The sequence below is a fragment of the Microcebus murinus genome, chromosome 13, assembly GCF_040939455.1.
Source record: "Microcebus murinus isolate Inina chromosome 13, M.murinus_Inina_mat1.0, whole genome shotgun sequence".
Classification (NCBI taxonomy): domain Eukaryota; kingdom Metazoa; phylum Chordata; class Mammalia; order Primates; family Cheirogaleidae; genus Microcebus; species Microcebus murinus.
This window is the reverse complement of record NC_134116.1, coordinates 7257138-7271194: the sequence shown is the minus strand read 5'-3', so window position 1 is coordinate 7271194 and position 14057 is coordinate 7257138. Positions and strand designations below refer to the sequence as shown.

At 41.8% G+C, this 14057-nt stretch overlaps 1 protein-coding gene across 5 annotated transcripts in view; it reads left to right on the top strand.

Annotated features, from left to right (window-relative positions):
• ARHGEF7 (Rho guanine nucleotide exchange factor 7) overlaps positions 1-14057 on the top strand; it is a 170891-nt gene that overhangs the window by 128465 nt on the left and 28369 nt on the right. For all 5 annotated transcript variants that reach the window (XM_012751915.3, XM_012751920.3, XM_012751917.3 and 2 more), the window contains 5 exons: positions 2161-2283; positions 8941-9079; positions 9912-9971; positions 10704-10850; positions 13646-13732. In XM_012751915.3, coding sequence (XP_012607369.1) covers positions 2161-2283; positions 8941-9079; positions 9912-9971; positions 10704-10850; positions 13646-13732 — 556 coding nt within the window. The remainder of the gene's footprint in view (positions 1-2160; positions 2284-8940; positions 9080-9911; positions 9972-10703; positions 10851-13645; positions 13733-14057) is intronic.

Below are 14057 nucleotides of genomic sequence, written 5' to 3'. Positions count from 1 at the left end.
GTCCCTTGCTCTCTGGGGAGCTATTCTCACCACTGGGTAGGAATGTCCTGCTTATACACAGGCACAGAGAGGTGGAGAGAGGGAGAGTTTTAAATACGGAAGGTGGGTGTCCATCTTCTTTAGTACATCAGAGGGAAAGGACTGGTAATTGGGGAGCACTCAGTATCAGTCAGGTGCTCTGTCTATAGAGGTTCTTACACAGATCAACCTTCTGAACCTTTGCTCCAATCCTGGCTGGGATATTTTTATCTACAGTTTGCATTTTTATTATGTGCATTAACTACATCTACATACTGTGTACATTTTAGAAGCAGAGATTTATTTTCACATCTTTCCTGAAGCTCATGGTTTTTTAAAACTAGCATGTTACTCAACATAGAAGGGAAGTCCGACTATGCTGGGAATGATTGTTTGGAGGAGGATGGGATAAAGGGAATGTACGTAGTCTTGCTTCCTTGTGCCTGTGCCTCCCCCAGCCATTATCGTAGCACATAACTGGTAACTGCTCAGGACATTTTCTTAAATTCGAAGAGGAACAGCTTCTTAGAGCCTTGATAAACAATAAGGAATGAATGACAGTTGTTAAAAAACAAGGAGAAGACTGAGTTACCAGGAATCTTGAGTGCTTGGTGTTTTGAACGTGAGATTTTCCCTAATATTTGTAACTTGGCAATTCTCCCGCTTTGACTTTGTCCAGCCAATACTTAGCAGCCTCAGGATAGAAAGTAGCACTAATTAAGGACCAGGAACTCACAGAGTGAGTCTCCTTTCTGGTGAGGGTGTGGAATTCAGAGGAAACACCCCAGAGACTTGCTGGAGATAGAAGTAGGGCAGGCAGGCCTGAGGTGCTGCCTGCAGGGTGGAGGGCTCAGCACGGAAAGGCCTGCTAGGCTAAGTGGCACAGCAGGAGCCAGGTGTGTTACAGTCTGAATGTTTTTTCCCAAGTTCATATGTTGAGACTTAAATCGCCAATTGGATGGTAGTAAAAGGTGGGGCCTTGAGGTGGTGATTAGGTCAGGAGGGGGGGGCCTTATAAATGGGATTAGTGCCCCCATAAATGGGATTAGTACCCTGTGAGAGGCCTGAGGGAGCTTCCTGTCCCTTCCACCCTGTGGGCATGCAGCCAGGTACCAACTTGGAAGCAGAGACCTGGCTCTCATCAGGCACAGAATCTGCTGGTGTCTTGACCTGAACTTCCAGAACTGTGAGCAGTAAATCTTTATAAATTGCCTAGTCCAAGGTGTTTTGTTACAGCAGCGGGTGGGGACTAAGACAGAGTGCTTACTGGAGGAAGCAGCAGTTGCAGGGCCTGGGTCTCATCCTGGAGTTCTGGCCAGGATGTTGGATGGCATTGTCGTCCTCTGTTTTTGCATAACTCCCACGTTTTGGTCCAGCACATCCTCAGAAACTTCCTGAGGAAAGATGGCGTGGCAGGCCGTTAATCCTTGCTCACTACTGACCCAGATGGAGACAAGGTTATAGGAAGAGATTTCCCCTGCTCTTCCAGGGGCTACTTCACTGGCTTCTCGGCTCCGGGTTGTCAAGGAGTCCCACTCTGTTCTCATTCTCTGTTCCTCATATGGAACAGGTGCTTCATGCTTACAGCTTACTGTGTCTTTTGTTTCTGAACTTCAGCACTGTCATAACTTGGCCTCTTTCCACCCCGTGCTGACACTCGTGAGCTTTGTCCTTTTGACACTCGTGTCTCTCATTCTTTCTGCTAACTTGTATGATAATTTTTTGGTTTACTTCTGTTTATCTTTTTGCTGCTACTTTGGTAGAAAAATCTTACAAACCATGTAACCACATTTGATAATTCTCCTTACTTTATGCACAATTTAAGGCTCCATGACATCTGTTTTTCTCACTGTCCAAATAACTCGGACTTGTAGGTTTGTCGCTGTGCTGCGCACAAGTCCTGGCAGTCTGGACACTGCCCAGGAGAACTTTATAGCAGCCCTTCTTTCTAGGAGTTTTCTCTCCCTGCTAGATTCGTGTAGAAACAGATGTATGCTGGGATTTGTGCATCTTGTTCTCACAGATGGGGTGGGGTACAAAGGGAGGCCTTTCTTGCCTATAGTATTACGTGTTTGTCATTTAGCAGTTTTCCTGTTGTCTGTAAAACTGATGACTGTGTCCCTTTGTGCTGTGTGTCTCCAGGTTGCCTGAAGCTCAGCAGAGGGTTGGAGGCTGCTTTTTAAACCTGATGCCACAGATGAAAACCCTGTACCTCGCGTATTGTGCCAATCACCCATCTGCAGTGAATGTCCTCACAGAGCACAGGTTGGTCCACATAGGCATCTGAACAGAAGGGAAGGGGGTAACAGCTCTGTGTCCTTCAGATATCACACGAAATATTTACTTGATTATTAAATGAGGATAATTTTAATTACTTCTCAAAATTAGTCCTTGAGAAGTGAGGTAAGAAGTCTTTGAAATGCTGGTTAGTTCTTGTAAAAGGAAAAGGATCTTTTTTGCAGTCACCCCTTCAGCCTAGAACCCTATGGAAAGTGGGTTGAAGGAGCTGGCAAGTGTTTTGGGATGTAGCCACAAGTTTAATCAAGGCCACTGGAATCCTGTTGCTCTCTATTCATAAAACTAGAAGTACTTGAGACTGAATTAGATAGGCTACAAGAGAAAGTGCGCTGTTTCAAATTAGGACCAAGTTTTTGCAGGCAAAACATTAAATTGGAGACCATTAGCTTTAGCTTTTCAACCTGAAACAAAATTAAAACAAGTGACATAGAATGTACAGATTTTTGCTAGTTTTATAAGACAAGGCAATGTTTGTTTCCTATGAGTTAGGAGAAATTGCTTGGCTGTCTTAGTTACCAAGTATTGGGTTGAGGACTAGCTATGCTAGGCGACAGTGCAGATGGCTAGGGCTCAGAAACTAGGTTTCTGTTTCTAAAGAGAGACAATACTTTTCTTACTGTTTTAGGAAAAATTTCATGATTTCTTTCAAAAACAATTCAAAGATTTTCAGAACTATAAATGGGAAAAATAGTGTTTTAGTAGCATCACAATAAATGCCACTGTGCTTCTAACTTAAATAATTTAACTTCAGCTTAATGTTAACTAAACATTTCAATTTAAAACTAAAGAAAAACCCACCCTTTTTTGGTAAGCAGGCATTGCTACCCCGTTGAGAATGTAGTTGAGGCTTCAGTGTGGTGTTGTGTGGAAGTCTTCGCAGTGTGTCAGAAGTGGTGACAGAACAGACTCAGCTTTGGGTCCTGAGGCTGCCCCTGGCCTGTGGGACCTTAGGCAGGTGTCCTTATGTCACTGGGCTTCAGCTTCCTTCCTGAAAGAACCTATCTTAAGTATTGTTATAAACATTAAACAAAACACGTATAAATGAGTCAGATCTGAGTGAACGTGATAAATGCTCAATAAATGCTCATTGTTTTGTTGCCGTACATTGTTTAAAAAAAAAGAAATGTCCCTTGGAATTTACTGTTTACTGGATGTGCTCAAATACTAAAGGATTAAAATTTTTTTAACTTCCCATTTGTGTTAAAGCATCTCCAGTACTGGAATGAAGCAGCAGCCTTTAACAGTATAATGAGAAGGGAGGTTAGAACACACAGCGGTCACAAAACAGAAAACCCAGAGAAGCCTCCCTCAGTGCCTCCCGCTTGGTCTTTCTCCTCATCACCCTTCTGGGAGTGTGGGCTATGCTGGCAATATTTCTTCTTTAAAGCGTCAAGCGTATTTTCACTTAATGTGCTATACCATCTACTCCTGGGAGTTTATAAATTACATGAAATTTCCACAAAAGCACAATGCAAATATTAAATTTGTATCTCTAAACATTCTTTAAGAATTATTGAAGGAGTGCTGAGGGAGGTAAACAAAAAGCAAATGGAATGTTAGAGAATACTTTTAAATCCTTTTTTCACTTCCTCCCTCCCCCTTTTTGGGAGGGGGAATTAGTCCCATAGGACGGGCTTGGAAGGATAGAAACAGGGCAGGGTGGACAATTTGGGGGGAAGAATCTAACTCAGTATTTTCCCTGTGTAAGTGAGAACCTGCCCTAAAGATGACATTAAAAGCAGCTAATGGCCGGGCGCGGTGGCTCACGCCTGTAATCCTAGCTCTTGGGAGGCCGAGGCGGGCGGATTGCTCAAGGTCAGGAGTTCAAAACCAGCCTGAGCAAGAGCGAGACCCCGTCTCTACTATAAATAGAAAGAACTTAATTGGCCAACTGATATATATATATAAAAAATTAGCTGGGCATGGTGGCGCATGCCTGTAGTCCCAGCTACTTGGGAGGCTGAGGCAGGAGGATCGCTCGAGCCCAGGAGTTTGAGGTTGCTGTGAGCTAGGCTGACGCCACGGCACTCACTCTAGCCTGGACAACAAAGCGAGACTCTGTCTCAAAAAAAAAAAAAAAAAAAAGCAGCTAAGACTGTTAGAGTTTCCTCAAATGTTAAAACTTTCAGGAGAAATGCTTGTGGATATGTGCTGTGTTTATCTTCTTCTCTGCTGTTACCTTAATGACTGATTGTGTCATGTCTGAAAAGTTGGTGCAGCATTTTCTCAAAAGAACCAGAGGAAAGAATACAGGTGAAGTTTTGAGGTGGGAAAGTCTGTGTGTCCTCTAAGTGGCCTGCTAGATGATAGAATGGATAGACTGAGGCCAGGCTTGCAGCAGTCCTGGGACAGTTGCTGTAGCATTGGGGTCTGGCAGTCCAAGCCTAGGGGAGAGGAAAGTCCCCCAGAGCCCATGGGTGCAGAGGCAGTGAGTTGCCACGGGGGTGCCATGCTCGTGTATCCTCTCGAAGTCCCTAAGCCCAGAGCTCCCACTCTGCCTGCCACAAGTCACATCCTGTTCCCAAAGTGTGAGTGAGTGAATTGAGACAATTTCATTTGGCTTATGGCTTCTTTCAATGTCCCTACCTTTTTTTTTTTTTTTTTTTTTTTTTTTGAGACAGAGTCTCACTTTGTTGCCCAGGCTAGAGTGAGTGCCATGTCGTCAGCCTAGCTCACAGCAACCTCAAACTCCTGGGCTCAAGCGATCCTACTGCCTCAGCCTCCTGAGTAGCTGGGACTACAGGCATGTGCCACCATGCCTGGCTAATTTTTTATATATATATATCAGTTGGCCAATTAATTTCTTTCTATTTATAGTAGAGACGGGGTCTTGCTCTTGCTCAGGCTGGTTTTGAACTCCTGACCTCGAGCAATCCGCCCGCCTCAGCCTCCCAGAGAGCTAGGATTACAGGCGTGAGCCACCACGCCCGGCAATGTCCCTACTTTTTTATACTTAGGTTCTTAATGTGTGACCTCTTGCGTGCTTTTCTACATTAATCTACTTTTATGCTTTAGAGTAATTTGTAAGTATTGATTTAAGTGCAGTGTGTTGAAGTTAAAAGTCTTATTTGCAACATCATGGTCCTTGAGTTGTTTTAGTTTAAGTTCTAGGTATAGCTCTTGAAATGCAACTGCAGAGTTACCCCTGATATGTACCTTGTGCATTATTGTAATAGCAGACGCCATGTGCCCATGGCTGCCTATTTTAAATGAACTGTGGGTTTTATAATTTGGTCTGTAAAAACTGATTCTTTCACAGCAATGTGTAGCTCTCTGCTTGATCCATGGTCACCCTTCCTTGTGTCCTTCACAGCCCTCGGTGCCTCGAGTAAGTGCAGAGGGGCCTTGCTGTGTGTGGGCTGCCAGTGTCAGCAGGAACGAAGCTGAAAGAGTCGTTGTTTTGTTGAGATAGCTATGGCTAGCTGCTTTGTTTTATTATGGCATTAAAATTTTTTTAAAAACTACAAAATGAAACTAAAAACGATCTATAAAAATTCATAAAATTCTATTTCTTCTCAACTGTGTATTTATTCTGGCATTATTGAATATTGAAAGAAGTTACTTTTGTTTGTATAAATTTCATTTTTTGTTTTACAGTTTTTTTTAGGGTGGGAAGGGGGAGTGATGAGGGTATCCTGCTATAATGAGTTAGGTGACATGTACTCAAGATGAAGGTGATGGTGAAAGCAGAACAGAAAAATATTTAAAGCATGTTTTTAATTTTCCTTAATTTCTGGATATACACTCAGTTTCTGTAACTATAATTAGGATATTTTACATGTAACCCCAAAATACAAATAATGGCCCGAATAGTCTTTTTCTTGGTTCTTATCTTGGTGGAAAAGGCCCTTCATGGATTATATTTAAAGGAGTTGAAGTAAACTTTCAGTATTATCAAGTTTTTTGTGGGACTGTGCCTGATAAATTGTTCACACTTAGAGAATTGTTGGTAAAACCTAGTTTCTTATGTCTCAGTTGTTTATTTCGCTCTGCTCATGCTTTAGGGATGGAGAGTAAGCAGTGTGAAGAGCAGAGCATTTCTGAGTAAGCGCATGAGTGGGGGCACTGTGGGCACGAGGCACAGCTTGCCTGTGGTCAGAGGGCAGGCACACCGTCTGCACAGGCTGGGCCTGACTTCAGCTGGGTTGAAGTCACACCGATAATGATGTGTGCATTCCCCCACCTGCAGCGGTGTTGGGGGCATAAGTTGGGCATATACTCTGGGACCAGCACAGCAACCGGTCACGTTACTGCTCCTCCCTGTCCTATGTCCTGGCAGTCCTGCTGTCCTGGTCTCCTCTCCCAGTGGGAAGGTTGCTGCTTGGGAAAGCAGGGAGTGTCTCCATGTGTGGAAATGATGGTGGACTGGGTACACAGTGGCTTTTATGTCAGTGCAGTCTCCAAAGTGAGTAGTACTGTGACCACAGCAAGGTCCTGGAGGTGGCACTGAGCTTTTTTTAGTGTTCCCAATCCTCTGATTTTCCAAAGAAACAATTTTTAAAAAGCACAGACACAAAGATGTTGAGTTACATTTGCCCATGAAAGCACATATACACTTTCACACAGACACACATACACACCCCACACAGACACACACACCTAGAAGTACTCTGACAGTTTCTGTGACGATACTTTTTAAAATTGCATCATCATAATGAGCTGTCTTACAGGAATAAAATAATTATGAAACCTTTTATGTAGACTTGAGAAAATGTTTATTATATGTGTTGATTTTTTAATATATAGGATCATATAAAAACTTTTTACCCTTTTATAATTTTCCTTGGTTTTGATAATATCTCTTAAGTGCGTGTGTATGTTTGTTTAAAAAGTTGATTTCTGACAGGTGTGGATTGATAGGCAGAGGTGCTGCTAGCTACATCATCACTGGGTTCATGTAGCACAGGAACGCTCTGATGCCTTGCTTAACAAGACCACCACAGTTTTTATAGAAAGTGTTTAGATGGAAGTGCTTAAGTTGTTTTCACCCTGATGTCTGAAATATTCTATTTCTGAGTTGGTCTGGTTGAGTGAAAGGGTCTTCTGGAAACTCCCTGAGGACAGAGGGACTGCCACCCCAGTGCCTGCTCTCACACCTCCCATGGGAAGCCATGTTCAGGTTGAACTGTGAAACTGTCAGTGTTCACCATTTTTGAACTCGCAGTTTCCTCTGGTTTAGCCTAAACATTCTCTACATTTTCACCAGGAACACTTGGTGGGTCTGGTGTCCTCAAAGCTCAGGCAGTGGCAAGGGGAGGCAGGAGGCCTGGTGGTGGAGGGTCCCTGTGGGTCTTATGAGACTTGAGTGAGAACTGGCTTGTTTTGGACTTTTTGTCTTAAGATTTTATATGTGTTTTAGGGTGGCATTTATATAATACTGAGGATATAAGTATCTTTTCATTTTAAGGAAGAACATTTAGACTAGGAACAATTGTTTCCTGGGATAAATGACATGGGTAGCTTTTGAATCCAGCTCTACTGACCAGAGACCTGGTGCTTCAACCTCCTGGATGTAATATGGGCCCCCTGAGCTGGTATGTCAACCTGACATGGTAGCTGGGGCCCCCTTTAGTCTCCTGGATGTGACATGGGCCCTCTGGGCTGGTGCCTCTACCTGACATGGTGACTGGGGCTCCTCCTGGTCTCCTGGACCTGAATTGGGCCCCCTGGGCTGCTGCTGCCTCTTCCCCACCCATTGGTCCCAGTCTGACATCTAGAATCTAGAGGGCACACACAGCATAGGGACCCTGACTCAGGCCTGTTCTGCGACAACAATGGAAAGTGTGGCCTGTAGGTGGCCATTAGCAGTCACAGATGTGTTGGTCACAGTGTGTGTGCCCATAGTGGCCCAGTTCGCCATCCTGTGTCATTTCAGAGATGGTGCATGGAAATAGAGGACTTGGGGTACCCATGGGAGAAATTAGGTGACGTGTAGTCAACATAAGGATGATGATGAAAGCAGAACAGAAAGATATTTAAAGCTTGTTTTTAACTTCCCTTTATTTCTTGATATACACTCAGTTTCTTTGTCTGCAAACAGAAGATACCTTTCTTCTTCACATCTTGTGAGGATTAAATGTAAACATGCGTTGACAATTCTGAAGCCTGAATGAGTGGCATTGTTTTATCATGCGGCGGTTGTGCGCCCTGACAGGGTTGGAGCCGGCATGTCTAGTGCAGGGTTCAGGGTGTGTGCTGGATGAGCGAGCCCTGGGCCCGGTGCTCTCAGGCATGCTGCAGGCCCACCGCGTTCTTTACTGCAGCTGCTCGGTCCTAGTTCTTACCAGCTTGACGTTCTTTCTGAGGTGATTAGAATTTCTTCTAGCTCCCAGAGTGTATGCTCACCTTCAGACATGTCCTGTGGTGTTGACAGGCCAAAGGGCCTTTATGTCAGTGGAAGTGCACGGGGACACGGGTGTTCTGTGTCATACACAGCTGCTGTGGCTCACATGAGGGCAGTAACAGGACCCTTTGGGGCTTCCCTGTGGTGTTTCAAGATAACCAGCACAGCAGCACTCAGGTTTCATGGGGCCTGGCTGTTGCTCATGGCAATCAGAAAGCCACCCTGCTTCTCATTGTTAACCATGTGCCTTCTCTCTCGCTGCCATGCTGCATGCTGCCCAGTGAGGAGCTGGGGGAGTTCATGGAGGCAAGAGGTGCCAGCAGCCCTGGGATCCTTGTGCTGACCACAGGCCTCAGCAAGCCCTTCATGCGCCTGGACAAATACCCCACACTGCTCAAGGAGCTCGAGAGGCACATGGAGGTACTGCCTTGTTACTCTGCCACTTGGGCTCCTGCCCAGGGGTTTGTGGCATGGTCAGTCTTGGGTATGACAAAAATTGTTACTAATAATTTATTTTAGAAGCCAGGGCAAACAGAGAGTTTGCCAAAAGTTTTTAGCGTAGTGGACTTTCAGAATAATTTTGTTGAATATTAAGGTTTTTTCCTTTTTCCCATCTCTATAGAAAAGCATCTGCCCTTCATCTCTCTGCTCCCTCAGCCACTGTTGCCAACTGAAAAGTTTCCCAAAGCTGGAAAATGAAAGATGATTTCCACATATCATTGAGGTGTCATATCAGGAACATTTAGCTACAATTAGTGCATAAGTTATAGAGTAATAATAGTAAAAGCATCATTTAATTAATGATTGTAGTTATCTTATTTTCAAATGATAGGTTGCAGGCCTGGCAGAAATTTGGGTTGATGTTACTCCCTTGGCTTGTGTTGGCGGACCTTTTCCATAAAGGGCAGGCTCTGGGATCTCACCGCTGTCCAGTTTGCCGTTCTAGTACACAAGCAGCTAGAGACCACATGTCAGCTGTGGGTGTGGCATTGTTCTGATAAAATTTTATTGGCTTAACAGCTTGGTTTGCTCATGCCTGCTCTTGAGTATTCTGTCCCAAAGTATTTCCCCCTAAGTCAGTTGGCTCAGTGCTTCTCTTAAAGAGTAAGAGATGGCACTTTAATGCTGATTTTTAAAAAGGGCATATTAAGGGTTAAAAAGTGTTAGAAAAGTTTCAGGCTTATCTATAGAAAGTGCCTTTTTAAGAAAAAATCCATTATGAAAGCTAATAGTGTGTTTCTTTTATTCAAAGGATTATCATACCGATAGACAAGATATTCAAAAATCTATGACTGCCTTCAAAAACCTTTCAGTAAGTGATTAAACATATTATGGATTTTTTTTTCCTCACACATTGTTATGGCAAATGAATGTAGAAGAATTATCACCTGAAAAAGTTAGATGATAAAAAATTTACTTGTGAATTCAGTGTTTACTCAGATGAAATAAAAACAAACATATAGTAGGCATTCCATGGCTGGTAAATGGACACCAGAAAATTGATACAACAATTATCTAAATTTTAAAAAGGCACAACACAATTGATGTTAGAGATACTTTAAAATTATTTAAAACATTTTCTTAACTTCTATGTACAGTGTCTTCAATGATATATTGTGAAACAATACTGGTGGTTCCATTTCATCTGCAGTTGAATTGTCTTACCAGCTGCGTTTTAGAAACACATGCATTACTCATAGCACAGGTTCTCCTTGTCCTGTTTTCCTCTTTTCAGTCTTCTGTGTTGGTAGATACTAATAAAACAAGACTGAAAATATTTTTCTTGTCCAGTTTACATTTATTCTTCTTAAAAGTGGCAAAATCTGCTATATTTTTTCTAAAGTAGTGTTTATTATTCCAGAGCAGTTATAAGTGTTGTTTCTCTTAATTTCATATAATCAAGCAAATCATTCAGTAGATTATCTGTCTTAAGAAGTAAAATACAAAGCAATAATTAGAAGAAGTAAAATACAAAGCACTGTGGCCAAAACATAAGATTTTGAAAGTTTCTGTGTCTTTAACGGTGTTGTTCCGTGTCTCTCAGGCCCAGTGTCAAGAAGTCCGGAAAAGAAAAGAGTTGGAGCTGCAGATCTTGACAGAAGCCATTCGGAGCTGGGAGGGAGATGACATTAAAACCTTGGGCAACGTCATTTACATGTCCCAGGTCCTGATCCAGTGTGCGGGAAGCGAGGTACTGCAATCCACATGCACACAATATGTATACCCAATGCACAATTAGGCTCTTGTAATACAAGACTTGAAAGGCATCTCAAGTGATGACAATATTTAATAGGAATTCTGTCTTAGGTCTTAATTTAACAAATATGAAAGAGGTTATGGCATATTAGAGAGGCTTAAAGCTGAGTATGGGCTTGTTGACCAGTTTAGATCCATCGAGATCAGTTTGGTCCAGAGCCCATATGAGCTGAAAGAGGCAGGCAGAACTTGTAGGAGCTCTCTTTGTGCATTTGTGCCACAGAGTTGTGTGAACTTGTGGTATTGAGGCTGCTGCTCTCAGGGAGCTGCTGTTTACCGTGGTTTGGATCATTGTACTTTTTTGCTATAATGTACATTAGTTTGGCATTTGCTTATGGGAGGTAGGTTTAGATGAGAGATCAAATCATATGTTTGTGATATCCCACACAGAGAAAATTGAACAGTTTGTTTCACGATTCGCATTCATAAACATTCATTGGGTCCCTAAGCAGGTACCACTTTTTGAATTTCATTATACCTTTGCAAAAAAAATAATTACCATGACCAAAACATGCTAATGGCCCATTTTCAAATGTGAAACTCTTAGAATAAGAAAGCCAAAACTTAATTCTCACAATGTATTTTTCTTTTTCTTTTCTTTTCTTTCTTTTCTTTTCTTTTTTTTTTTTTTTTGAGACAGAGTCTTGCTTTGTTGCCCAGGCTAGAGTGAGTGCTGTGGTGTCAGCCTAGCTCTCAGCAACCTCAAAGTCCTGGGTTCAAGTGATCCTGCTGCCTCAGCCTCCCAAGTAGCTGGGACTACAGGGACGCACCACCATGCTCGACTAATATTTTCTATATATATTAGATGGCCAATTAATTTATTTCTATTTATAGTAGAGACAGGGTCTCGCTCAGGCTGGTTTTGAACTCCTGACCTCGAGCAAGCCTCAGTCTCCCAGAGTGCTAGGATTACAGGCGTGACACAATGTATTTTTCTTCCCACCTATAAAATTTTGAAATATCACCCCCTCTATTTACTAAAGCCTTGTAGGTTGGTTACCATAAGAAACCATGACTTTCTTAATTACAACATCCCCCAAACCCAAATCTTTCCAGAAGCAGTTTGTTTCTTAATCATGTTCTTTTTAACTTTATTAAAAATAATTTATGGAAACTCTCCATAGTGTTTTCTTTGTAATGCTAGATCTATATAATGTTGGTGGGTGCTACTTCAAAAATGATTCAATGTTGTCATGATCATAGCTGAAAAGATAAAGTGGAAAAGATTCCTTTATGAACAAAACTCCTCAGAGCCTTTGCTCCGAATATTCCCATTGTATGTTGTGATTTTCCAGAGGAGAATGTATTAATAGTGAACCATTTTCAATGATATCTTTGAAGTATAGAAGCTTTTTTTTTCAAGGTACTTTGCATAGGTCTAGCATTCTGAGGAATATGCTTGGGGAAACTGCTTGCTAGCATTCAGTTCACTTTCTGGGGCAGTGGTTTGAATGTCTTCATGTGAAAAGGACTGCCTGGCATGTCTAGGTCTCTTTTTAGATTCTTGGGAATTTCTGTCCTTTAGTTGAAGTCTCTTTGGCTCTTTGCTTTCTTATTGAAGCAAATGATTTTTTTTTTTTTTTTTTTTTTGAGACAGAGTCTCACTTTGTTGTCCAGGCTAGAGTGAGTGCCGTGGCGTCAGCCTAGCTCACAGCAACCTCAAACTCCTGGGCTTGAGTGATCCTCCTGCCTCAGCCTCCCGAGTAGCTGGGACTACAGGCATGCGCCACCATGCCCGGCTAATTTTTTATATATATATCAGTTGGCCAATTAATTTCTTTCTATTTATAGTAGAGACGGGGTCTCGCTCTTGCTCAGGCTGGTTTTGAACTCCTGACCTTGAGCAATCCGCCCGCCTCAGCCTCCCAAGAGCTAGGATTACAGGCGTGAGCCACAGCGCCCGGCCTGAAGCAAATGATTTTTAATACATAGTAATGTTTTTACGTCTTTCATGTAAACCAGGTAAAGTTTATGGGGTGGATGAAACAACATTGAATTGACATATTATGGCATTTAGAGAAATGCCAGGAATTATTAAAAGACGAAAATTGATTTTAACATTTTATCCTATCCTTCCTTTAACTCAGGGGTCCTCAAACTTTTTAAACAGGGGGCCAGTTCACTGTCCCTCAGACCATTGGAGGGCTGGACTATAGTTTTAAAAAAACTATGAACAAATTCCTATGTACACTGCACATATCTTATTTTGAAGTAAAAAAACAAATGGGCAAAAACACCACATGTGGCCTGCAGGCCGTAGTTTGAGGACGCCTGCTTTAACTTGAAGACTCCACCTGTTCCTCCTTCCCATGCTAAAATTGTATAGGTTTTTTTTCTCTAAACCACAAAAAGAAAATTTTAGATTAACTGAAAATAATTAGATGAACTTTTTAACCAAATATTTTTAAAGATGTTACACAGGCTACTTGTGAGCCCAAGGTCTTTTAATCATTTAGTTTTACTTTCTTACCTTTTTATTTTGAAGAATTTAGTGATCCATCTTTTTACCTAAATGTTAAAGCTCTCTCTTAATCGTATGTTAAGACTTAATACAGAATTTATCATAATTTTGTTTCCATTTACTTTACCTAATAAAATTTGATAGAAATACCTAAACAGGAAATATAGTATAATGTTTCATAGGGCCTAATATAAAGTAAGTATTTGTGCTCACATGTGTAAGTAGATTTTTTTAAAAGTTATTTGGATTTGTTTGTTTTTTTATATTAGGAAAAGAATGAAAGATACCTTCTACTCTTCCCAAATATTTTGCTAATGTTGTCTGCCAGTCCTAGGATGAGTGGTTTTATCTATCAGGTAAAACACATTTAAATTTCTATTTTATTGTTTACTGTGAATCTGAGAATCATTTTCAGACTGGCTTTGAATTTTGTGTTAAATATTACTTGTATCTATGTGCCATGTGTAGTGCTGTGTATGGAGTATTATATATTCAGATATGGACATATAGCTCCTCTTTGTGTTTCGATGTGACTACACAAGCATATCCTCATGTTAATTCTAATTAAAAAAGGAAGTATAAATTTTTAGAGTAACCTTTTCAGGGCACAGACTGCTGTGGTGCACATTGGTCTCTGTCATTGATGCATGTCATTTGTGCAAAGTGCCTTGCTTCCCTGAG